General features: G+C 38.8%; 1 protein-coding gene across 6 annotated transcripts in view; it reads right to left on the bottom strand.

The window, feature by feature from the left end:
• Nucleotides 1-1,709: 1,709 nt before the first annotated feature.
• klhl13 (kelch-like family member 13) overlaps nucleotides 1,710-27,529 on the bottom strand; it is a 64,328-nt gene continuing 38,508 nt past the window's right edge. For all 6 annotated transcript variants that reach the window (XM_084115840.1, XM_084115843.1, XM_084115841.1 and 3 more), the window contains 6 exons: nucleotides 18,824-18,968; nucleotides 13,286-13,418; nucleotides 11,022-11,218; nucleotides 10,135-10,930; nucleotides 5,878-5,991; nucleotides 1,710-3,089 (listed from right to left, as the gene is read on the bottom strand). In XM_084115840.1, coding sequence (XP_083971966.1) covers nucleotides 2,596-3,089; nucleotides 5,878-5,991; nucleotides 10,135-10,930; nucleotides 11,022-11,218; nucleotides 13,286-13,418; nucleotides 18,824-18,968 — 1,879 coding nt within the window. In that variant the 3' untranslated portion in view covers nucleotides 1,710-2,595. The remainder of the gene's footprint in view (nucleotides 3,090-5,877; nucleotides 5,992-10,134; nucleotides 10,931-11,021; nucleotides 11,219-13,285; nucleotides 13,419-18,823; nucleotides 18,969-27,529) is intronic.

The raw sequence follows: 27,529 nt of genomic DNA, 5'->3' as shown, positions 1-27,529 counted from the left end.
AGGTTAAAGAGAATTACATTTTACATATTTTATTACATTTTACAAAACTTTTCTGGAATTGGGGTTGTAAAATGCAAACCATTATTTCATTATACTTCAGCATAAACATCTCTTTAATCAGGTAATGAACATAATCCAGCAAACATTTATAATTATTTAAGGCTGAAATGTTGCATATATATGTAACAAGCAAAGTATTTATCATAAAAAAATATGTCAGATAGATTTCAGCTCTGCTGTTGTTCAAAAATACCACTAGTGATGTTGTACAAGGAGGACATGGCCATGTTGCCGGAAATAGTCATCAGTGTCCCAATGTATTGTGAGCCAGGGTCCTTACCAGTGCCTGAATTCATGTATACAATATACTGATTCACGACCTTTGAAGCTAGGGAGCTGAATGAGACATTGACTTTGGGATGATGGAATCTGAAGTGCGAAAACGCAAACTCATTTCTTGGTTTTAGGACTGCAGCACTCTGTAGCCTTTTAGCAGCAAGATCTGAATATGGCCTGGCTCAAAATTTGGAGGAAATCTGTAGGAGTTCATAAAAGTATGTTTTGACAAATTTTAAAATGACTACACTTTAATTTAAGGCTACACATTAACTTGTCTTATGGTCACATAGGCTGTGTCACAATTCAAAGGCAACATCCTTCGAAGGACACTGACTTTAAAGGCAACGCCTTCGAAGGTCGGACTGAGCGTTATTAAATGGGACGGTCTAGTCTACGGAGGACTGTTCTTGTCGCCTAGCAACTGTCACAGCTGCTGTTGAAGAGTGGCAGTAATGTTTGTACTGGACTTTTTGAAAGTTATATTAAACTGTCTGAAAAAAAACAAAAATACAGGGTTCAAAAACTGTCTAAATATGTTTACCATGGTCCATTTCTGTATATATTAAAGAGTATCAACTATATATAATCGCATCTTAGTAAGATATGTCAACATTTTAACCGCTTTAAAGTTTATTTTTACATTTGTATCATTAGATATTTGAGCAAGTTGAAACCCAATACTTGCGTTTAAAAGTGTAATTCGCCAATTTCTCTCAAAAAACCCTGTCGTCACTGGCGCACAATGAATTCTGGGGTAGGCAAGGTCGTGAATGATCCATCTGTTGTATCCTTCATTCCACTGGAAACTAAGGATGCATTTGGTGGCCGCATTTGAAGGAGCCTTTCGAATCGGGACAGCCTTCATCGCGCTGCGGTGATGCAATCGGCCTTCGAATGCAGCCTCTGAATTTGGATGCAGAAATAATATCTTGGCGCACACAAATATATGTCCACACACCACACTTGCTTCTGTTGACATAGGTGCTGTGGACTGAATCTAATGCTTCAGAAAGTCTTGGTATCTCGGTCCATGATGGTCAAGTCCATATAAGCTCTTATAATAACTGCTGTAGTGAATTCTTGATTGTAAAGTGGATCGTTCTGGTCCTGGATGCTGTTTGGTCAATTTGGCTGTGATCAAATGCACAATTGTGTAGTAATCTTGGAATAAAAGCAACATGATACTCAAGGCCATTCTGTATTTTGAATACAATCATAGCTAAAGGGGCTGCAGGCACTTCACTGCACATTATGCTTAACAGCAGCTTTTAGCCATGATAATAGTATTCACAAAATATGATGTTGACGGCCAGGGTAGAGCAGAAGCTTTTAAGAAAACCTTGAACATAATGAATATCAAACCAACACAATTCCTTTTTTCCTCAAAATTCTTGTTTATTAAATTTAGAAAACAATTCTGTTAATGGTTCATAACAACAGCAGGAGTAGAGAAATGAAATATCAGTTAGGCAGGGAGGGATGGGGGCAGGCCAACCCCTGAGTTTAAAACAGTTTCCTTATCCTGTGGTCGAAGGTCAACTAACCCCCTGAGTGAGGACAAGAGAATGAGGGTAAAAAACTGGGCAAAGGCTGAGAGTGGACAGAGATGGGAAAAATGAGCAGGCATAAAGGGAAGAAGGAGAGCAGTTAGGGGGTAGGCGACCTCAGAATAGGAGGGATCAGGGAAACGTAGTCTTCATAGCAAAACTCTGGAGACTCAGGTAGAAAAGTTGAATTGCAAAGTCATTTGTTGTTCAAGTCAAGGTTATTCCTGCCAAAAGAGACAAAACAAACCCCCTAATGCAATGTTAACATGTAGTTACGCCCAACCCTGGTAGTGCTTCCATTTTTCTTTCTCATCGAGGGGGGATGGAAGGACTTTTCAGTATTCACTCTCAGGAGGAGAGGAGCAGAGTGATGAGGAAGAGAAGTGGAATCGTTTGAGGGAAGGGACGGGGTTTCACCACAGACACCATTGAAACGTATATCAGTGGGGAGTGCAAACATTGTCTTTTTCCTGTGGGGACAGAGAGAGAGAGAGAGAGAGAGAGAGAGAGAGAGAGAGAGAGAGAGAGAGAGAGAGAGAGAGAGAGAGAGAGAGAGAGAGAGAGAGAGAGAGAGGGAGAACAAGAGAGACAGGGGTGCATGTCTATACGGTGATGGAGTTGCTTCTACTCATCCATCTGTATATGTCTGTCAATCAATCAGCCAGTCCGTTTTATTCCTCTGTCTCTCTCACTCTCCCTCCATCCATTCTCAAGGAGCCGAGAGAGGAGACTCGCGGTTAGGCGAGCCGGTGAGCGAGAGGTCCTCAGGTGGAAACACTGTCAGTGTGCAGGCCCTGATGCCGCCCAGGGACTCGGGTAGGTCGAACACTTTGTGCCATTCGTCCTTCTCGGGGTCGTACTTCTGGACGATCTCCACCATGCAGCGGTTGTTCCACGAGTAGCCGCCCACAACGTAGATCTTGTTCTCGAACACGGCCACACCCACGTCACTCTGCCCGCGGAGCATGGCTGCGATCGGTGTCCACAGGTCCAGGGCGGGACTGTAGTACTCGCAGCTTAGCACGTCGTCGTAGTCGCTGGTGCCCCGGAAGTGGTTTCCGCCGATGACATAGAGACGATCGCCCACTGTGCACATGCAGTGAAGGCCGCGGACCGTCGTCATGGGAGCCTTTTGAGTCCACTTATCAGCATCCGGGTCAAAGCACATGAGCTCCTTCTGGAAGGTGTCGTGGGTTATTCCACCTGTACAACAAACCACAAGGAGAGTTCACATCACTTTCGCTGCTGAAACGGACACCGTGTGTGCGCACGTTTCTGAAAGCATTAGACATACACAACAAGAAATGAATAATGCATAATGTGTGCACAGAAACTCTCTCAAGGTCTGCTGAGGAAAGAGTTAAGATTGAATAATGCATCTCCGAAAACACAAACACACACACAACCAGGTCTGCATGCTCACTGAAAGGAACTAGAGAGGGAAGCAGAGGAAAAAGAAACAGGACATGTCTACAGGGAGGGCTGAAAATAAAGAGAACCATCCCATCAGGCACCTGGGCATCAGCCAACCAGACCCTCCCTCTTCTTCCTCTCTACATACCTCTTGTTTCTGCCCTCTAACTCTATCCATCCATCTATGTCATCCATCCATCTTTTCCTTTACTAAGAGAAGAGAATGATTCACTGACAAACACACACAGGCTTTCTGACTGTAATTCTTCTCTTTCAGTGCATTTGTGTGAATCAAGTGAAATGGTGAGGAAATAGGTAAAGGAGACAGGAAGAGGAGATATTAGTGTATGGAAAAGGAGAGATAATGACAGAACATAGCATGAGGCAGCACATAACAAGACTGTTTCATGCATGCACACTAGCACTCATGTGAGTGCAGAGCTTAATACTCCAATACTTCATGACCTATATAACAGAAAGAGAGAGAGAGAGAGAGAGAGAGAGAGAGAGAGAGAGAGAGAGAGAGAGAGAGAGAGAGAGAGTAAGGACACAGACACCAGAGTAAAAACAAAAGGATCAGCAGTTCCAAAAATACTCCAGAGAAAGAGGATGGGTGGAGGAGAGGAAGGAGGAGAGAAGTGTGAGAATCAATGAAAATGTGTGTACATATATCACCAGCAAAAGACTCTCATACATGAATAAATTTACTCCAGGCAGAACAGATTAAGACAGCGACACAGAGGAGGGGTTTTATATTTTCTGTAATTACAAGTGCTGTTTTAAAAAACTCCAGAAATGTCATATTGACCAAAATTAATATCATACCTCAGACAAACATTCAGAAAGCATTTAACCTGTATAAATGTAACATTTCTGAGAGAAAGAATATTTAGCGTGGAGAATAAGATTGTGATTAAGAGTCTAGATTATGATTAAGACTAAGATAATCTTAGATCGATAAGATCTAAGATCGTGATTAAGATTATTATCAGTTAATATCTATTTTCCACAGCCTTGGTACATTGACTCTCTGTCAATAGAAAACTGTTTTAGAAGCAGAGAAATAAATTATAAATTATATATTATATAAAAATATAAACTATAGGCTATAAATTATATAACACACACACAAAATGTATTAACCTTTAAAATAATAAATATTGTGCAATGATGCACACATTTGCGAATATTGCGAGGAAAAAAAATGTAGATGGAGGCAGATCTGAATGTTGATTGTAAGAAAGGGACGGGGTTTAAGTGGACAAAATGAGTGGAGAAATCCAACATAAATCACCAGATAGAAGTCTGATGTTGTTTCACCAGAAGATAAAGATATGACATGTTGATATTTTTTTTTTTAAATTAAACATGCATATGCATTAATAGTTCAGAAGATCAATAACATGCATTTAGAATAAAAAGAGTAGGCTTTGCTGCTGGCTTTGGTACAGGAGTATAAATATCAATCAAAATATCAAATATAAATATGATGGTTTATAAACCGTTTTTCGGTTACACTGATGGCTAATGGTGCCTGCGTGTGTTCGGAGATATGCACAGAATATTCCTGCCTAGTGCCTACAAGTCACACCAATTCATATACGGTGCTCGCACACCACATTGAGGAGTTCAGAATGTTATTTAGAGGTTGCTGGAGGGTTGAATGAGAGTCATTAGGCTCATGCTTGTGTAAGGGTGAATGCTAATGTATGGAGAGGTAAATGTGTGTGTGGGAGCAGAAGACAAAGCCTTGAGCAGCATTATCACAGCTCTGTGTGTGTGTGAGATCACACTCCTACATACCTCAATGTTCATTATCACACAGAAACACACTCTGATTCATGTCATCACTACATCTCCTCCTCTCACCACCCTATCTAACCAACCATCTGTCTCTCTCTCTCTCTCCCCGTTTATCATTCTCAGTGAAAGTAGGACTCATCTCCATAAAGCAGGATTTGAGCTGCAATCCTGTAAAGTGAGCATGTGATGGGAACAATACTGCACAAGGCAGGTTAACACCCTGTGAGAGTGTCTGTGTGTTCCTCTTTTTAGAGAAGTTAATTTCTTGCCATCTGAAAGTGTTTTTGTGTGATAGAGGGAACACGTGCTGATCTATGGAGGATCAGTTTGTGTGTGTGGTGAGAACATCTCATTCTCACCCTCTAGATATTCCTCTTCCTGTCAGCGACACCTTACCAACTACGTGATCTGTGAAAATGTGTTTGAGAATGAGGACGAGAATGTGTTTGACAATGAGTGCATTTTACTTTTTCTCGAACTTGTGCACGTATAACAGTTGAAGTGTGTGATTTTGTGCTTTTCTTTTTTTATATATTGTAACTAAAATACTACAACGGATCTGATTCAAATCAAGATCTGGGGTGCGTTTCCCAAAGCCAACCATGGTCGCAAGTTCCGTCACTACCAATAGAGTTCAATGGAAATTGCGATCATAGTTGGCCAACGATGCTTTTGGGAAACGCGACAAATCATTTAAAAAAATCTTACTGACCCCAAACTTTTGAACAGTTGTGTACACAAATAAATAACAAACATAAAGATGTGTGACAGGTACCTGAAATATACATGTATCCTCCGTAAACAGTGCCTGCGTGTCCATAATGGGGCTCGTTCATTTTGGCCACATATGACCATTCGTTTGTCCTAGGGTTATAACACTCCACAGTTGCTGGAAAAAGACAAGAGAGTGAGAATTAGAGATGGAAACAAGGTCTTGAATGCTAAGAAAGATTACTAGACTAACAGCTGAGTTAATAATGTGGATCCAGGAAAAGGTCTAAAGGGGACAGAAAAAGAGTTCTTCTACATTAGTCATGCTCTCACAAACAGAAAATAGCTTTAGTGATCAATTATACACAACCAAACTAATGTTCTTCCATTAGAACAGATGTATGTTTAAACACTGATGCCCATTAATATTGCGGTCCATTGGCACTCTGCCACAGAGATGATGAAATATTAACCATTATTTATACAACATGAACCAAAAAATGATAAAATGACCACCGACTTCTGTTCACAGAAACCTCTACTTCACCTTGTTAAATATTCACAGAAGACTGTTGACTGCTCTTTTCTAATCTCTCTAAATCAAAAGCAATGTTTTCTAAGTTTTATAAAAGCATTTGTCCACACAGATAAGATCACTCTGAGAAGATCTGATACAGCCAGCCAGATACATTATTAATATCTGGTGCTCTTTATCTCATGTAAACTAGAGATATATAAAAGCAATCACAAGACACAAGGGCAAAAAAACGTTGACAACATGAAATAAGTACTTATTAGATTAGTACTAAATTAGACGTATAAGACGGAGACAATTTCTTCATTGTACTTGACATAATTTCACTGTGTAAGTTAATACTTAAAAAAATAAAATAAAAAAAGTTTTCTGAAACTGATCTGTCCATGGTGTGGTTGACTTTTCCATGGAATTGCCCAAAAGCAGCCAACGAGGTCTAGATTAATGTTCATTACAGTAAACAAAAATATACAGCACACAATTAAATACAAACAGCCTGTTTTCCACTAATGACGACAAAACGAGAGTCTTTGTCTGTTCTGACTGATACAGAACCAAACATACAACTCTCAGAGCTTCCAAACCCTTTGTATCAGTAAATTAATGAGACAGACAGTGCCACTGAGAAGTCTGTCCTCAATCTATGATCATAAATATCACTCGCACAACATTTACTTGATCTTCATGACCTCACACAGACACATTCAAAAGTCAGGCCAAAATTTCTAAAACAAGTTAAATAGGAAATAAATCACTGCGTTACTGATCATTTTGCATCTATGTAACAATTCCTAATAATCGGATGTTGAATGTAACCATTTTTTCCCCTTGAGAGCCTGTGCCCAGTTGTCTGGTTACTGTACCAATCACTTGTAATTTGTATCTAACTGTATACTGCAGTAATGGCGAGTTCCAGCACACTGGGACAGTAATATTAGACAGTAGTCAGAGTCCTCAAACAGTACGGGGTTAAAAAAAGATTAAACTCAAATCAAAGCAATAAATTCCACTTGACCGCCATGATGGTGGTCACTATAGAAAACACATTTGTGCTTTTTCTCACTCTCGCTGTGGAAGTGAGCATGTCAGAGTTCATTATCAAACCTCTGTAGTGTGACACCTGTATCTGTGCGTGTTTGTCTCTTTCCCGTCAGTTGTGGCTGCTTTACATGTCTGATCATGGACCTGTGTACAAGAGACAGGTTGTGTGTTTGTGTGTACTATGTATAGTTAAGAGGAGCATTGCTGAGGATGATGGGAAGGTTATTTTGGTTTATGTGGACACATGTATCTCTATGTCCTGCCGTTCTGTTTTGTTATGTGGATTTGCCCCTGCATTTTAATTACCTACATTTCATTGGGGCATTTTTGCTGTGAGAACCTTCACCTCTGGTTAAGCTCCATCTTTGCCTGATGCGGTTATACAACCGTAGCCACTGGAATAATGACTACAAAGCAAATTGTGCCAAAGGCAAGATACCTTTTCAAAACCACAGAGAGGGCTGCATAAACGTGTTTCCACAAAATGTACATAAATCCTGTATACTACTACCATTTTCTCGATAGATCGTTGCTATCTGTCTTGAACACATATTGAAATCACGTGTGATTATTATATGGAAGTGTAAACACCCCCTAAGTATAATTAACAAATAAAGGTAAAATGACAAAACAATGCACCACAGTTACTTCACTAAATAAGTTTGTTTTATGTTTTTCTCCACCACAATTAGATTCCTGTGAAATCATCTTTCATTTTAAGATTGAGAGTCTTCTCAAAACCCTACAAAATTGCACTCTGAAATAAAAGTATTTATTTGACCACGCTAGAAATGAACAAGATAAAAATATGTGGGTGGAACCATCACATATCATATAGTGCAGAGTTTCTCAAGTGGTTTTGCTTTAGGATTTTACATCAGACAGAGAAGTGACCCAAAATGTACCAAAATTGCTTTTAGTACAAAAGTAAACACCACCACCCTTAAAAACAAACTAACTATAAAACAAATTATAAAATATATTAATACTACCTTTAACCAGATATGCACAACAATATGCAGATGCGGGCTCAACATGAAAAAATGTATTAGTAAAAGTCCTTGAAAGTTGGCATGATATGGAAATAAATTCAACCGGTTTTCTAAATGCATCTTTTTTTTAAATCTTATTCTGAACAATTCGTCCATGCTTACATATGTTTAATATTTTTTTTAAATTCAATTCATAATTTTCATCCAAATGTCAAGGATCTCTCTGGTGATGTATGCCAGACTTCTCCAATAATTTAGTCTGTTTTAACCCTGCCCCCTTCTTATAATTGACAGCAAACTCACATTTACCCCTTTTCCACCAGAATGGTTTGCTTTCTGGAGACAGAGCCTGTTCTCGGCCAGGCAAACCGGAGCCTGTTGCGAACCGGCCGAATGTTTTCACAGACTTGAGGAACGTAAGGGGCTTGAGTGACATAATGCTGCTGTGTGTTGTCTAAAATCAAATGGAGCACGTCCCGGTGTTTGTGCAGGCAGTGCAGCACTTCTGTTTTGCTGTTCACAGTACAGAGAGTGATTCTAGCGTACTGGCAGCTCGCAAAAACTTCTGGTACTCTCATCTGTCCTTTTTGGAGATATATTGAAACTGAAACCGTTGATTCACTCTCTCGCATGCTGGGTCTCTCTCTTGTGCACATAGTTTTATATATTTAGATATAAAGAGCAATGTAGTGCAGCGTTATCACTTTGCTCAACGCGACCACCACAGACAGTCAACTTTCTGACCTTTTCTGCAGTGGAAATGTGCAGAACGGTTCGAGACTGGACACAGGCCGGGAACCCGCACCAGAACCGTGCCGGTAGAAAAGGGGTAATTCAGATCTGCCATCCTCTAATCAACATCCTAGGAAACAAGTTGCCGCCCTACATTTTTGTTTCTTGTTTTACTTAGATGTATGTCACAAAACTTAAAAATGAGCTTCCACTACTTCCGTAATTTATAATAAATTTTGATGGTGTCATGCTCTTAGCACTCAATAATTCACAGCTCAGAACACATCGGGGTCAGCACAAACCATGGTTACCCGTCTGCATGTTAGGGGTGTAACGGTTCAAATGACTCACGGTTCGGTTTGTATCACGGTTTTAGTGTCACGGTTTCGGTATGTGAAAGAATGTATGTGAAGAAAAAGCATTACTGTCAAATAAAATTAAAGAAAATTAGAACAAATAATCAAACTACAAGGAATAGCACAAATAAATACAATAGAGCAAAAATACCAATAAAATAAACAGTGCTTTTCAGGTTTTTCAGGTAGGTCGAAGTAGTTTTCAGGTACAGAAATTGAATAAAATAATCAAATGTAAAATAACACTGCATATAATCTTCACTGTATAAATTAAATAAAGATTATTCCTTATTTAAAGTTACAAAAGTTATTCAGTCAAGAGCAGTGAGTGATTTCCTTGCCTTTTGTTGTTTGATTGACATTAAAGACACAGACATTAGGAATATTAGGCTGTTGTCACTTTAAAACAATGCACGGATCCAGTATACTGATACTGTTGCACATGCGTTGTCTTTCTCGACTGTTTACGTTCACTTAAGACATAACCTACTATGTTTGCTAGGATACTCGCCGAGACGAGCATGTTTTTTGTGTCCACACCTAATTAGTACCGCAAAGACACTCATCGTAATGTTATATTTACAAAACATGTCAACATCTGAAGCACAGTGTCCCTCTTGGAAATCTGTCCCCTGCTGTGACACTAAAATCCCTTCCTGACTCACCCAGCTCTCCTGCGGCGTTTCTCCCGCCCACAGCATATAGATGTCCTTTGAGAGCGCTCAGATGAAAGAAGGTCCTCTTCTCATTCAGACACGCCACCTGAATCCACTTGTTATACCTCGGGTCGTATCGAAACACAGTATCCACAGCTGTTTTACCTTTCGTGTCATAGTTACTTTGTCCCCCGACCACATACAAAAAGTTCCCGATTACCGCGATACCGTGTTGGTAGCGCGGGGCGTCCATGGGTGCCAGTGCTTTCCATTCGTGTGCTTTTTCGTCAAAAAGTCGTAACTCTTTACTTACAACCAGTTGTTGCCGTAGCACACCCCCAAGCGTCACTAAATGGGTATTGTCTGAACGGATCGCAGTTCTTTCCGACTGCATCACCGGCTGCATGTATGGCATCATCTGGTAGTTGCTGGCTTCTAATAAAAGATTAACACAGGTATTGTCCGTACGCATGAAGTCGACAGTTTGTACGTGGTTTATGAGTTCTGTTGGGCTCATGAGGGGGAATCGGATATTGCGCATTAGTTTGGCAGCATATTCCATGCGGCTTTCTTCATAGCGTAACCAGCGGCACGCAGCTTTGAACAGGTCCAGTTCGCTGCAGTGTTTTAGACTGTTGGAGGAGAGCACAAACGCTAGACGTTCGAAAGGAAGTTTGACAAACTCGCCAGTGCCGAGCAGCGAGGGAAAATTCTTTAGGATGAAGTTGTTGACGTATTTGTCTACCTCCGTGAGGTTGTAGGTGTTGGCGATGCGCCCCACTTCTACACAGTTGTCCAACGACACCTAAGAGGAAGGATGAACTGCATGTTAGTAAAAAAAAAAAAAAAAAAAAAAAATACACAGCAGAATAAAAGTGCTCTCATTTGTGTCCTACCCCAGAAATGAGAAAGACTTTGCAGAAGTCAAGGACAGGCAGGATCTGGAGAAAGCTAGCAGCCTCTAGGGTGTCCTGTAGATTCTCCATGTTGAGAGAGAGTTTGGCGGTGTAAATGAAGTCTATAATCTTCTTTAGCCCTATTCGATTCACACCATGCAGCTTTATACACATCAAATCCTGCTCTTTCATTCCACCTGAGGAAAAAAAGAAAGAGAAAGAGGGGAAGAGATGAAAGCGAGAGAATAATCAGTGCAAAGAAATATTCAAGCAAAACGGATATAAAATAGGGGAAAAGGCAGATGAGGAGAACAAGGAAGAAAAGAATGGAGGAGAGATCAGCAAAAAATCGTTGCAAACAAGCGGATCAAAGGCAGAGAGGGGAGAGTGACAGAAACATTAAGGAGAATGAGAGAAAAAGGAAAAAAAAGAGAGAGAAGTAAAGTGAGTCTTACTGCAAGCTGTCACCAATTCTCTTTACCATGATAATGAGCCACTTATTCAAGAGCCACGTTTGAAATAAATCAAACCACTTTCATTAATTCAGATATGATTTCTCGACTATGTGGAGATGGAGATGGAGATGGAGAGGGAGAGAGAGAGAGAGAGAGAGAGAGAGAGAGAGAGAGAGAGAGAGAGAGAGAGAGAGAGAGAGAGAGAGAGAGAGAGAGAGAGAGAGAGAGCAAAAAAGATAAGTAGAACACAAGAGGAGAATGAAAGAAAATATAATAGACAGCAATTATGGGAGTCTTGAAGTGCTGACACGCTCATGGCACACGTGGTAGCAGGACTTTAATGGGTTTTCAGAATACTACGAACCTATTATAAGATGAACAGAGACAGCACTTTTCTCAGCTACATACACAGCCAAACTGTAACGCTGTGTCGTAACCTGACGGTCCTTTTGTCTGTTCTCTTAGAATGCTGAACACATGACCTGACACAATCACAACCAATCAGAAGATTTTTTTATATTTTGGGTCAATTAGATTTAATCGCTGTGGCTTCCTGCCGCAATGTAGCAGGAATAGAAATTCAACAAAATGTCCTGACGCCTGTCACAACTGGTTTGGACAAAAATTCTGATTTACATGGAAGAGCTTTCCTGAGTTATTATTCTACAATACAAGGGCTAAACTGTTTATTTGATCAGAATAGAGTTAGAAACAAATTAAGGCATCTCAGGTTATTATATGTACTGTTACACAAAATTGGTGCATTTACCCGGTGCAGTTACTGGACCTATGTAGGGCAGTAGTCATCATGAATTACTGATTTACTGCTCAAGAAATACTTCTTATCATTTAATAGAAATATATTTAACATAATTTTTGTAACATTATAAAGGCCTTTATCTCCTTTTTTATTCAGCATCCTTACTGACCCAATCACCGGCAATCTTACTGACCCCAAACGTTTTAACGGTAACATACTGAATGGCTAAGCGACCTACTTAGTGTTCATATCACCGTAGTTTAAAAACTGAAATCTTGATTCAGAGTCTTGCATCAATGAATCAATTTTCCCCCAGCTCTAGTTAGGAAATGAGAGTATTCCCTCGACACGCTGCTCCTTCATAATTGTTTTAGTGCTGTCTCATAATAGTTTTGTGTTAAAAACTCATTCAGGGTTTGGTAGTATGCAGTATTAAATGGCATAATTATTTAGGGAATAGCTGAACTCAATTCAAATACTGAAATGAAGTTCTTTCCATTGAACACATTATCTCTGGACAAGCTTTCCCAAATAACCCCGAGCGAATCTCTTGCTTTCTTATCTTTTTTACCTCTCTTGCTTTGTTCTTTCTTCCCAAGATACAGAGTGTACTTCTGATAGATAGAGAGAAAGAGAGAGAGAGAGAGAGAGAGAGAGAAAGAGAGAGAGGGGGGGGGGGGGAGAGGGGGGGAGTGAGGGAGGGGGTGAATGGAGGGAGAATCAAGAACATTCTGAGCTCTGAAGGAAAGTCGCTGGTGTGACTAAACGAGACTGGCATGCTACTGATATTTATGATATCAGACTAAAATTTAAAAGAAAATTTAAAGAGACAATACAAAGCACAAACAAAAACAATCCAGAGCTGGTAGTACAGTATAGTACATAACATTGAGGAAATATTTTTCTATTTTTCATATTAGCTTTCTCTTCTGTCACACTTTGACCTGTGTTCAAAAAAACCCTCCTTGTTCCTCCCTTTATCCCTTCCTCACCTGGAAACTTCACCTCACCTAATCCTTTGTTATCCTATGTCTTGTTCTCTCGCTCACCTGTAAACATGGCTTTAAAGTAGTCGCTGGAAGAGGCCATCATGGCTCGGTGAACAGGAAACGCTTCATCCCCGTCTCCCGCCACCAATGTGACATCACACAGCAGGCCCTCTATCCTCAACTGGTCAAAACCCTGAGAGATGGAGAGAATAAAACAAAACACAGAGGAAGTGAGAGAACTGACAAGCTTTTCTGTAATGCACTTAATGAATTCACTGAGGAGCAAAGAGAATGAACAAAAAAAACAAAAAACAACAAACACATTAAAGCATCTGTTATCACCCATGAAAACAGTGAATGTTAAGGAGTTGTATCATTACTATGCGTCCCATGAGCGTCATTTCTGAATAAAAGATTGTGGGGTTAATTAATGAACAGGAGGTCAGATGCATGAGGGGACTGCAGCAGAGATGACTCCCACGGCGGAGACAAGCCATAATTAACAGGACCGAGCAATCGTCCACTCGCACACACACACACACACTCAGAGTGCCGTGTCAGGCTCAATCCACCAGCATGTGCTAGGACATGAAATAAGGCACAATCCAATCAGTGATACACTTACTGAAATTACACATAAGCTTTTTAAGCACCAAACTCTGTACTACACCCTCTGGACTGGAGTTTTTACAAACATGACACAAATCATGATAAACTGGCTGTCTTTACCGGCCTCATAACATCAGCGTCTGACGCAAAATCTAAAACTAAAAGCTCTGCTTGTAATGTGCCTCATTCGTAAGTCACTTTGCATAAAAGCACCTGCTATGACCAAATATACAAAAAGCTTTTGCTGCATCTAATGTGACAGTAAAAGCATTTGTGTTGAGGCATCAACAAATACAAACACTGTGTGTGCTGGCTATATGTTATTACTAAAAATGTATAATACTAATAATAATAACAACAATAATAACAACTATTATTATTAGTAAATTAAACTAAAAAGAAAAAACAAAGAATTAAGACAAATAATAAGCATTATTATTATTGCAATTTTAAACAAAAAATAAATAGAATAAAAATATATAAAAGAAACTCCAACCTAAAATATTAATTGTGCTAGTTTTGCAGCACATTTACATAGTTACATTAAAAAAAAAAAAAAAAACACATGCTAAAAACACTAAACCTGCATCCTCAGCTAAAACTCTCATTCTGTGTGCGTTCAGAATGAGGACACACGGCGCCTGCGGATAAACATCGAATCAAATTAACGGAGTGCTGTTTCCCAACAAATCACTGGAATCAAATTTTTCAATTGATTAATTCATTTGATCATTTTTCCAGGGGTTAGTGATATTGTAGGGGGATGAAGGCTGCTGTGCTTTAGGACACGTGTCGTGACTCGTGACAGATTTAAACTGAAAAAAGTCATCATCCCAGATATGATAAGCGGCTGTCATAGTAATAGTTTTCCTTTCATCCCCAACACCAGGGCAAGTGTGCTCATGACTACGCTATATTTTACACCCACTGAGAGTGTGTAATGTTTGGGTGTCCTTAACCATGTGTGCTATGAAATAAAAAAGTTGTGAATGAATAACGCTATGAATCTCCAGCATGTGTGAAGACTGATAAGTTAAAATATTGTTTATCCATACTATCTTGATTTGACAAACTGATTCAAATCTTAATAAACTGCAATTTTAAGTTCACATACACACGATCTACTTCCTCTCACAGCAGTAGCTGGTTGGTGATCGATGACAGCTGGCAATGACATAGAGTGACCCCATCACATTAATGTCAGTGCTGATGCAATCAAGAGATCACGCAACGCATGAATATGTGTGTGTGTATATACTCTTATCCCATGTAAACAGTGAACCTACACTACCATTTAAAAGTTTGGGGTTAAGATTTTTTGATAACACTTTACAATAAGGTTCATTAGATAACATTAGTTAATGTATTACCTAACATGAACTAACAATGATCAATACATTTGTTATAGTGTTTATTATTCTTTGTTAATGTTAATTAATAAAAATAGTCATTCATTGTTTGTTCATGTTAGTTCACAGTGCATTAACTAATGTTAACAAATACAACCTTTGATTTTAATGACGTATTAGTAAATGTTGAAATGAATATTAACTAAGGTTATTAAATGCTGAAGTATTGTTCATTCTTAGTTCATGTTAACTAAGGTAGTTAACTTATGTTAACCAATGAACCTTATTGTAAAGTGTTACTGATTTTTTAATGTTTTTGAAAGAAGTCTCTTATGATCACCAAGGCTGCACTTATTTGATCAAAAAGACTGTAAAAACTAGGGCTGGGTATTGGCACAAATTTCACGATTCGATTTCGATTCCGATTCGATTCGATTCAATTCAATATTGATTATTTTGGATATCAGGTACAATACATGGCAAATTTTCTCAAGGAAAACAAATCTCTTAACTAATGCTGTAAACTATGGGAGTCAGTTGTAGCCTACTAGGCTTCTTTAGCCTACTATAATACTGAAGGTAAAAATTAACTGATTTGTATACAAACACTTAAATTACACTTATTTATTTTATAATAATAAAGTTATATGAAATATAAACATTTAAATGGTGGCTGTCATGAAAACCTGCCAGATTTATTCAAACATGCATTCAAAATTGAAGAACATTAAAAATTATAATGAATATGTAATATGGTGCATATATTTAGCAAAATGCTTCTCTCTAGAGTTAATTTTTCTAGCTAACTAACGAGTTTATGGTCACTGGATATGTTTTTTTCTGAGGTAAATGTGACGTTACATGACAAGCTGATTTACTGACGTCTTTCCACGGTTGAAACACTGATTGAGCGATTCCATGTCACATGATACGGATTTCGATAAGTTGTACTCTACCTTTTAACACACTTTCAGACGTTCATTCATGTTTATTTTGCGCTGTAACTGGTATTATTAAGGCGGAAGAGAAGATCATGTGCTGCTTCTCGAGCTGAGCTGCAGACAGGGATCTCACGCCACAGCGCCAACACGGTATTTATGTTTTTGAATTTCGTAAGAAAATTTACGTAATTTGAAATGTGAGACTTTGTTTCATATCAATAGTAACAAAGCACAAAGATTATTGCGATTTATTGGATGGGATGCGCGCAACAATGTTATTCATTCATCAACTGAAAACAGGATGACTAATCGATTCTTGGGATTTAAAGGGGTGGTTGATTATGATCAGGCGGTCAGGGTTTCATATTATTTTGAAGGTACCCCCGGGAGCCGCCATTGGCTAACAAGCCTTCACCTGCTGTTAGCATCCCATTGACTCCCATTCATTTTCGCGTCACTTTGACAGCGAATAACTTTACATCTGAGGCGTTTAAAGACTCCATTTGTCCATTGTTTATTTCTAAAGAAACACGAAAATGTATAAAAGGCTCCATTACCTTGTATCTTACGTTATGGCCCCGTAGAAGCAGTTTTTGTAAAAGTAGGCTAACGATTGCGTCGTAACCACGCGACTCCCTGGAAATTACCGTAGAGACAGGAGGAGAAGCTCGCAGTCAATCGGGGGGACGTGGAGGCATAAAGTCCGATAAAGTAAAGGGAGAAGCCCATAGAGAGTCATGACGTTGCTCCTAGCTCATGGACAGCTCCTACTCACACTCTCCGTCTCTGCGAGATTCGGAAGGGAATGGTTCCGATTTCGCTTGGCACGGCTACTAGAAAACTTACAACTGTCAGGCAGGCTGCTCACGTCACATCCACGTCGTCAAGCTCAGTTTGAGTCTGCGCAGTACGCTCGGCAATCAGGAAGTGACTGCTTCTAATGTGCTTCAACTTCTCTCCGTTGAAACCTATGGGGTCGCTGTGTCCAGTTTATATACTGTCTATGATTATGATTTCACTTTTCTAACTTTAGTAAGTGTGTAATGTTGCTGTTTGAGCATAAACAACATCTGCAAAGTTACAATGCTCAAAGTTCAAAGCAAAGGGAGATATTTGCTTTTAAATAAATCACTTTTTAAGGACTACAACAAACGGCTGGTAGGGACTACACAAGCTTCCTTCCGGGTTAGTGACATCACCAACCCTAAAATTTACATAAACCCCGCCCCCAGAACACGATTTATAGATTATCAAGACAGAATATGCTAATCAATGACTAGAAGATAACTACACATAAGCTACATAAATTCATCAACTAACCATTCAGAAATGTCCTGTTGCTTCTACATTTTGTCACTTCTTCTTGAGTCTCTCCATCATTGTCTGACTCCGGTTTGAACATAAAAGGCTAAAAGTCTTTGAAATTTTCAGTGCATGTGTGTGTGAGGTAAAAGAACACAAGCTGTTGAAGCTCCGCCCTCTGTGCCGGGAGCAGCAGCTCATTTGCATTTAAAGGAACAGACACAAAACGGTGCGTTTTTGCTCACCCTCAAAAATTGACAACTTTAACATGCTATATAAAAATATCTGTGGGGTATTTTGAGCTAAAACTTCACATACACACTCTGGGGACATCAGAAATTTATTTTACATCTTGTGAAAAGGGCAATATACCACCCCTTTAAGAATCGATATCGGTTCGTAAAAATGAGAATCGATTAAAATCGAGAAATCAATATTTTTTGCCCAGCCCTAGTGAAAACAGTAATATTGTAAATATTATTACAATTTAAAATAATCGTTTTAAATTTGAATATATTTTAAAATGCAATTTATTCCTGTGGTGGCAAAGCAATTACTCCAGTCTTCAGTGTCACGTGATCCTTCAGAAATCATTTTAATATGCTGATATGTTGCTCAAACTTTTGAAAGATAGTGTATTTGCATGTCAGAAGGTTAGTCACAAATAAACTTTTTTTTTTCTTTCAAAAAACCAGTCTAAGCTGGTTCTAAGTGAAGAGAATTGTGTGGTTTCCCAGAAACTTTTCCCTGTCTGCCATTGGTCAGGTAAAACAGTGCTGGCTCTCAAACAAACATCAGTGTTTTGATAGTGACATTATGCCATAGAGCCATAGTTTTTACACTAGTAATCATTTTTTACAGAATTATAATAAATATTGGAAATAAGGCTATTACTACAATGACTCACTTCTAAACTTACATATTGATACATAAAAGCAGTACACTAATGAGAACACCATGCATCAGAGGGTTAAATAAATATGAACATATGCACACAAACCAAGGCAATCAGGTGTCCTTCACTTATTGATCTGTCTGCAATGACTAACTGGCAAATTCAAATTAAATTCTCACCTTGGTTCCCACACAAGCACATGCTGAAACCTGCCAGGTGACCCGCAGAAAGGTGCTAATGAATGTTCTCATGGACCTCAGGCAGGACTCTGCCCACCACCGATGATGACGACATTGATGATGATAATAATAATAATAATAATAATAATCATCTTTATGTGTGATATAAAGCTAGACTGCCAATAACAGCAGAGATGACCTTCACGGACTCTTCCAAACACACAAACTGTCATGTGTGACATGATGCCAGAGTGGCAGATGGTGACGCCCCACATACCCACCCTGACGTTTAGTAAGAGACATATGTAATCACACACACTCACCTGTAAAACCACAGAGCTGTGTGTGTTGCTGGTAAAGAAGCGTGTGTTTCCTGTTTTCGAGGCCTGCAAGTGGGAGGACAGCCCCATTTCACTGCATCCCAGCGACACCTTCATCATCTGAGCATCATCATCCTCCACCAGTGATCTGCCCATCAGAGAGAGAAGTGTGGGAAGGGGGAGGTTAATATGAAGGAATAACTAAGTATAAATAAGTGTGAGAGTGGTACAGAGATAATGCTGTGCGAAAAGATCAAATATGTTTGATTCATTATATGTGAAACAGACGTGGTGCTTCCTGATTCTTCATTTAAAGGCACAATATGTAACTTTTTTGCTTTAAAAATAGCAAAAATCACTATATCTATGTTATATATTTTTTTAGTTGTGTACTTGCATTATCCCGACTGTTTCCAACAACTTTCAAACCAGGAGAAATTAATTTAATTCGAAGACACGGCACGTTTCTTTATTTCCGTTTTGTCGCAGTCAATGGCGTCATATCCGCGTTGTCCCTGGTTTCCGCTCGCGCTGCCATGGTAACCAGAGCTATGAACCAGAGCCCTCTGATAGTAACCAAGACGACAGACGTGGACCACTGTAGTTCGCAATGTCTATATGCACGCTGTTGTTGTTTCGAGATCAGAGCTCCCATAGACAGTATATAAACGAGAGCTCCACGTCTGAGACTTCGACCGCTTCTACATGTACTTTATTAAACAGGTGAGCACATTTACATAAAACTAATCAATGTTTTATAGTTCAACAATGATAAAATGTTAGAATATGATCTGTATGTTATTCTAATGTTGATCTAGCTTACTGCTAGTCTCATACAGACAAACTAACAATACATTTCAACACATTTAAATGCAGTTTAGTGTGATAGTGTAATGTTAGACCAAGTGAAACAGCGCTGCGTTACCTCAAGTTTAATTTGTCTAATAAACTGACCTGCGAGTTGTAATTCTGCACTTGCGTGTAGTTCGGTAGAATGAAATGTCCATATTCCTTTTATATCGGCGGGACTCGCGTCGCGTGTGGAGCTGATAGCTGTCTCTTAGCAATCCCGAACTGCTTCATATCACAGTCATGATAAAAACATCGATGTATTCAGTCATCCATAAACATTATTAGATCGGTCGGCTTGACGTTGACGACAAGATCCATAATTCTTAGCAAATGTTGCGTCATCAAACTACGCCTTTGTTATTGTAAATAGGTTAGCGACCCCTAGTGGAGAAAAAATCCCATACTGTACGTTTAACACGAGTACAGCACAGAAACCCGCCTCAAATGACAAACATGTCGCACACATATACACAACATGTAGAATGTTAGTTTCCCACCATCACACAGAGGTTTAACACAATGTGACATACAACTAACATGAGGTCAAAGATAGGCCTCTCAGAAATGAACTATAGTAATATTTATGAGAAATCTTGTTTTACCAGCAAAATGTTTTGTTTTTGTGGCCATGTTAAAGGTAGGGTAGGCAATTTTTTTTATAAACACTTTTTTATACTGGCTGAAACTCTCTCACATCCTGATAGCAATCAATAATAGAAGTGGTCTAAATATTAAAACATGTACATATATCTTCTGTGGAAGTCTCAGGACCAAAAACTTTTTCAGTCAGAATGATAAAATGACCTACCTGCCTGTCAACATACGTATATCATACCTCCGCGCACCCTGCTTGCGCAGACATCACACGTCATCAACGCGTTTCATGCGGCTTTGCAGAGTTCATGTGTTTTGAAGGAGGTGTGGCTTTGGAAAGAGCGCTCTGAAGGGAGGGTGGGATCTAATGCTTTCAAAGCTAGCTTGCTATGCTATTTTCCAAAATTGTCTACCCTACCTTTAACATTACTTTTTAGAGTACATGTAGTGCTGGGCGGTATACCGGTTCATACCAAAAAGCGGTGTTTATTTTTGTTATGATATAAATTTTTAATACACTGCAATACTGATGTATGTCGTTTAAACAACGTTCGGAACACGGCGCGGCGCTGTTTGAGAGGGGTCTCTTTTCACTGTTGCACTGTGGTGAGGGCACAGCTGTATGTGTTGTGTGTTGTGTACTAAGCGTGACAGTGAAGATGGATAGGTTCAAATATAATTTATGGTTGTCAAAATATATTACAGTTTTTCCCATACATTGGTTCACAATATCAACACTGCCCGCCACAAATAGATTTTCCAAAAAACTTTGACATCGTTGAATAAACATTTGCACTGCACGTTTCAAAGTCAAAACGCGGTACGGGTGTTTTTATATGAATGTAACTTTGAAGGGAACTGACTGTCTTCAGAAAAGTTTCGATGTCACTTTCATTTAATCTTTCTTTATCTTTCCTGATAAAGCAGCGTTTATTAGCGCTGCGCTGCTTTGTGTACAGCCGTTACCAGGGAAACCGCTGTTTCTGCTGCTCCTAATGCTCCTCCAGCTGGCACCTCTTTTTAAACAGCATCATTTTGTGGGGCCTTGCAAAGCTGTATTAATACTACTATATTACTGTGGAATTTCTCAACAATATTCACTCATGACAGTACAATAGGGTATTCTAAGTCAATCTACTGCAGTATTTCCTCTCTCAATCAGTAGAAAATGTGGTTAACACCCAGTCATGCTTGAAAAATAATAATACAGCCATACACCGTGAAACCGGGATAATTTTTAAAAATACTGTGATTTTTGGTCATACCACCCAGCACGAAGCTGTAATGTAAAAATAAAAAAAATAAAAAAAAATAAAAAAGTTATTTCAGATGTTGCAGTTAGGCAGCTAGTTTGACCTTTTCCAAGCCTAATGGTAAAAGAGCAAATGGTCAGAACATTTTAAGATCAACCACTGGTAACAGAAGAACAGGCAGGCAGACATTCATGTCCAGTGTTGGGGGTAACGCGTTATAAATAACATGCGTTACGTAATATTACTTTTCTGGAGTAACGAGTAAAGTAACGCATTACTTTATAAATTTACACATACACATTTTTAAAAAAAGTAATGCGAGTTACTTTTCAGTTTAATTAATGTGCATTAAAAAAAATTTAAGTTCTGAATTAAAATGAACGTAGTCACGTAGAATCGCGCTAGTCAGAAACGGAGATGGCAGGCCAGAGCATTACATTACTGCGATGGAAGTATTCTCACTATTTTGAAATTGTCGAAGAAAAGGAGAAGGGAATAGTCGTTAAGTGTAGATTATGTGCAGGTGAAAAGCTCGTCAACTGCAAAAAACACCACTTCAAATTTAAAAATACATCTGCATGCAAAGCACAGCACTACAGAGTTGGAAGAGAGAGAGAGAGAGAGACGAATGATACCTGCATCCCGCCTCAAGCTAAACAACAAAAGCTTGATTTCAGTTCACGTTCACCACCAGGTAAAACAATTAGTTGCTGCCCGATCGCAAAACTCTTAGTATTAAGATAATACTTTAACATTACATTAAGATAATACTTTTTTTTCCCCCATTGCATTGCAGAAGTGATCTTTTTTTCTCTTTTTTTTTTTGCATAAAATGGATTTTGTTTTGAGGACACTTAATAGAAAACAAGAGTTTTTCTATTGGAATCAACTTATACATTTATTTATGCCATGTGAAATCTTTCACATTTTAAAGCTGACAAATTCTGTTTAATTGGTGATGTTGTTTGTTCTCTAGTATCATCATATTGTTCTCTAATAAGTTATTAAAATTTTTAAATGTTTAAGATATGTATTTTTCTAATAAAACTTATTTCATAATGGCAATTATCTAGCCTATATTACACTCTTTATTATCACAATGGACAGTGAATTTACTTTATGCAGTCCATAGTCTACCCACAAGTACAAAAGTAACAAAAACATTACTTTCAATAATCTGTAATGTTTATAGATCTTTTATATGACATGCATCAGGAAGTTCTCAGAATCTAATATTATTCTATATTATTATTCAATATATAATTGTTTTTAAAAGAAAATGAAGGTGTAGGTTATATAGGCTGTTGTTGATTGTATTACTGCGTTAAACAATAGTACAAGAACTTCAAAAAAAGTAAAAAAAAAGTAAATAAAACACCTGCAAGGCCTGAAAGAGATCAAGCCATAGCCAAGTAAGAAAAGTAACGCAAAAGTTATGTAATGCTTTACTTTCCATAAAAAGTAACTAAGTAACGCAATTAGTTACTTTTTTGAGGAGTAACTCAATACTGTAATGCATTACTTTTAAAAGTAACTTTCCCCAACACTGTTCATGTCTTTCTTTCTTCCTTCTCTTTCTGATATAACTGAAGTGCACATTTAGTGGGCCAGGGTCACACTTAGATTGATGGCTGGTCCACTCAATTAAATGAGACAAAATATATTTTTTGTGGGAAAAGAGAAAAAAATAAATAATCATGCATACATGACAATAACAACAACTCAAATACATTAATTAAGCGGATGTCTCTCCCGAAACTTTGCAGCATGTATGTGGCCGCTGGTCAAGCATGAAAAAACAAAAGTTTTATTTAAATTCTGAACTGATTATATATCACCTAGAAAGTCGCTTTATAATCACTAAAAAGCAGTCACTCATCTCACCAAGTTCCGTTATGAAGTGGTCTACACTGTATAATGAATCTCGTTTACATCGTGTCTACGCATTAATGAGAGGATTCTCGAGCATACAGAAATCAGCACCGAACAAAAACTGCAGAGTTTTGAGCGGTTATTGGATTATAATTTACACACCTCTGATTGGCCATTGCGTTCAAGAAATCAACAGATATGTTTGTGATTGGCTACACTTCTCAGCGCTATAAAAACACGTTACGGATATGCACAGGATCGTTTAACAAATCACCAATATGCTATTATTACGGAGAAAACTGAGCCTAGACAAGTAGTTATGGGCAGATTTTCCCTCTAAAAGCAATCAGAAGCGGCAGTAGTCAGTGGTTTGAGTGAGAATTCCACGCTAGTCTCAAATCCCAGGACAGGGGAAGGCTAAGTCTTGCCCATCTATACGTATGCCCAGTCTATGATTATTTATCTTTGTTTATTGTTCTTATTCTCTTTATTGGATATTTTATTTATTAATGTTTTTTTTTTAAGATTGATGTAACCACGGACTGCTCACAATAAAATATCTGGCCTTGCCACTGCACTGAAGACGACTGGAAGAAGGTTCTGTGGTCTGATGAGAATAATGGCGCTTTTCCACTGCATGGTACGGTTGGCTACGGCTCGCTCGGCTCACTTTAAATGGTACCATCTCTGTTGAGGTTCCAAGCGTACCGTACCGATACTAAAATGTGTCGTGAAAACAATATAGATCACTGATTGGTTAGAGAGAATCATCACTATACCAGCATCATTGGATTTGCAATTGCAACACGAGACACCAAACCCGCTAGATTTAAATAGTCATCAACAGCCACCGCAGTATTATTTGTTTGCACATTTTTTATTAAACGACTTGCTTGAAAAAAAAAAAGTCAGTAGTTAATACTAGTCAGTAGATGAGGTGCAGTCGACGTTCCTCTCATTGGTAGCCGAGGACGAGGAGTGGATCCAGCTGGATATTGCGACGAGCAAATTAAAAAGTTTTTCAGCAACTTTAACGAGCAGTCTATACCACCCACTTTGAAGCGGTAATAAACTGCAGTGGAAAAGCAAACCGAGACAAAGCGCGCCGTGCCGAGCCGAATCGTACCACGCAGTGGAAAAGCAAAGCAAGCCGATCCGAGTCGTACAATGCAAATTATTTTTGGCAATCATATTAAACGGCATGTTTGGCATACGCCATAAAACTGACTCAGAAACACATCAGCTCCACTGCGGTGGCAGCATCATGCTTGGGAAATGCTTCTCTGCACTCCTAGAAGGCTTGCACGGGTAAATTGAATACAGCAAAATACATAGTAATCCTAAAAAAAAAAAAGATGCAAGATGCCTGTGATGGAGGATTTATTCTCCAGCAAAACAAAGACCTGAAACTAAAGCCAAAGCTAATCAGGAACAGCCTAAATACACCAACGTCAATGTCCTGGAGTGGCGAGAAAAAAAGAAAAAAGACGACGACAGTATGTGAATTGCTCACTTAAATCAGTGATCAGTCAGACTATCAATCTTACAATTTGATTTAAACCTTTTAGTGCTGCAGTTCCTAATAAGTTGCCAGCCAACTGGCTTTGTTTTATTTACTTACTAAAGCCAATTTGTTTTCACAATTGGCGCTTGGCAAGTACTAATTTTGGACCTTGTGAGCATATAAAATGATGAATAATTAAAAAGGCCTCATAATAAGCAGTTATGGTTACTCTGGGGCTAAGCCATGATGGCTCTTAAAGCGTGTGTATTTTCAGACAGCTAAAAAATTGTGTGCAGGACAATGGCATATGTACTATGAATGGTTTTATTAATGTTGTCTATGTACTTGAGCCTTTATCATGGAAACTATTAAAAATTTTATGAATGAGGCCTCAAGCTACAACACAATAGCATCTAGCCTATTTCATAGACCTTCTGCTCACAGCTTCAAGCTTCATGTTTTTAACAAAGATATCCAACTAGGACCAAATAAAGAACTGTCTTGGATGAAGGTCAGGGGTTTTGGGAGCAATCATTCAGTGCTGTAGCACAAACGGCGGATATATGGGTGAACAAAACAACAACAACAAAAAAAACAGTACATTATTGTGATACTCTTGTCACGATACAGAATCAATACACTGGTAGCACTTATTTTCCATTTCAAGGCATTGCCTATTTATATATATATATATATATATATATATATATATATATATATATATTATATTATATTATATTATATTATATTATATTATATTATATATATATATATATATATATATATACATATACAGTGAGGAAAATAAGTATTTGAACACCCTGCTATTTTGCAAGTTCTCCCACTTAGAAATCATGGAGGGGTCTGAAATTGTCATCGTAGGTGCATGTCCACTGTGAGAGACATAATCTAAAATAAAAAAATCCAGAAATCACAATGTATGATTTTTTAACTATTTATTTGTATGATACAGCTGCAAATAAGTATTTGAACACCTGAGAAAATCAATGTTAATATTTGGTACAGTAGCCTTTGTTTGCAATTACAGAGGTCAAACGTTTCCTGTAGTTTTTCACCAGGTTTGCACACACTGCAGGAGGGATTTTGGCCCACTCCTCCACACAGATCTTCTCTAGATCAGTCAGGTTTCTGGGCAGTCGCTGAGAAACACGGAGTTTGAGCTCCCTCCAAAGATTCTCTATTGGGTTTAGGTCTGGAGACTGGCTAGGCCACGCCAGAACCTTGATATGCTTCTTACAGAGCCACTCCTTGGTTATCCTGGCTGTGTGCTTCGGGTCATTGTCATGTTGGAAGACCCAGCCTCGACCCATCTTCAATGCTCTAACTGAGGGAAGGAGGTTGTTCCCCAAAATCTCGCAATACATGGCCCCGGTCATCCTCTCCTTAATACAGTGCAGTCGCCCTGTCCCATGTGCAGAAAAACACCCCCAAAGCATGATGCTACCACCCCCATGCTTCACAGCAGGGATGGTGTTCTTGGGATGGTACTCATCATTCTTCTTCCTCCAAACACGTTTAGTGGAATCATGACCAAAAAGTTCTATTTTGGTCTCATCTGACCACATGACTTTCTCCCATGACTCCTCTGGATCATCCAAATGGTCATTGGCAAACTTAAGACGGGCCTTGACATGTGCTGGTTTAAGCAGGGGAACCTTCCGTGCCATGCATGATTTCAAACCATGACGTCTTAGTGTATTACCAACAGTAACCTTGGAAACGGTGGTCCCAGCTCTTTTCAGGTCATTGACCAGTTCCTCCCGTGTAGTTCTGGGCTGATTTCTCACCTTTCTTAGGATCATTGAGACCCCATGAGGTGAGATCTTGCATGGAGCCCCAGCTTGAGGGAGATTGACAGTCATGTTTAGCTTCTTCCATTTTCTAATGATTGCTCCAACAGTGGACCTTTTTCACCAAGCTGCTTGGCAATTTCCCCGTAGCCCTTTCCAGCCTTGTGGAGGTGTACAATTTTGTCTCTAGTGTCTTTGGACAGCTCTTTGGTCTTGGCCATGTTAGTAGTTGGATTCTTACTGATTGTATGGGGTGGACAGGTGTCTTTATGCAGCTAACGACCTCAAACAGGTGCATCTAATTTAGGATAATAAATGGAGTGGAGGTGGACATTTTAAAGGCAGACTAACAGGTCTTTGAGGGTCAGAATTCTAGCTGATAGACAGGTGTTCAAATACTTATTTGCAGCTGTATCATACAAATAAATAGTTAAAAAATCATATATTGTGATTTCTGGATTTCTTTTTTTAGATTATGTCTCTCACAGTGGACATGCACCTACGATGACAATTTCAGACCCCTCCATGATTTCCAAGTGGGAGAACTTGCAAAATAGCAGGGTGTTCAAATACTTATTATGGCTGCCCCTTAATAGTCGACTAACTTTTAGTCAGTTAGAAGAGACTCGGTCGACCAAAATTGTATTAGTCTGTATTGTATTAGTCTGTCGTAAAAAAGAAAAAGGAAATGGCGAAATCACACAGGCTGTGTGGGACAGATCGTTAACAGCAGGAAATCCAAACATTCGTCCATCATTTATCAACCTCAAATATGGCTTATCACTTGAAACATGTAAGTAGTAGCAACTTTACAAGTCCGCTC

Source organism: Abramis brama, assembly GCF_963993115.1.
Source record: "Abramis brama genome assembly, chromosome: 5".
NCBI classification, from domain to species: Eukaryota; Metazoa; Chordata; class Actinopteri; order Cypriniformes; family Leuciscidae; genus Abramis; species Abramis brama.
Note: the sequence above shows the minus strand (reverse complement) of the source record. Positions and strands in the feature narration are given on the sequence as shown.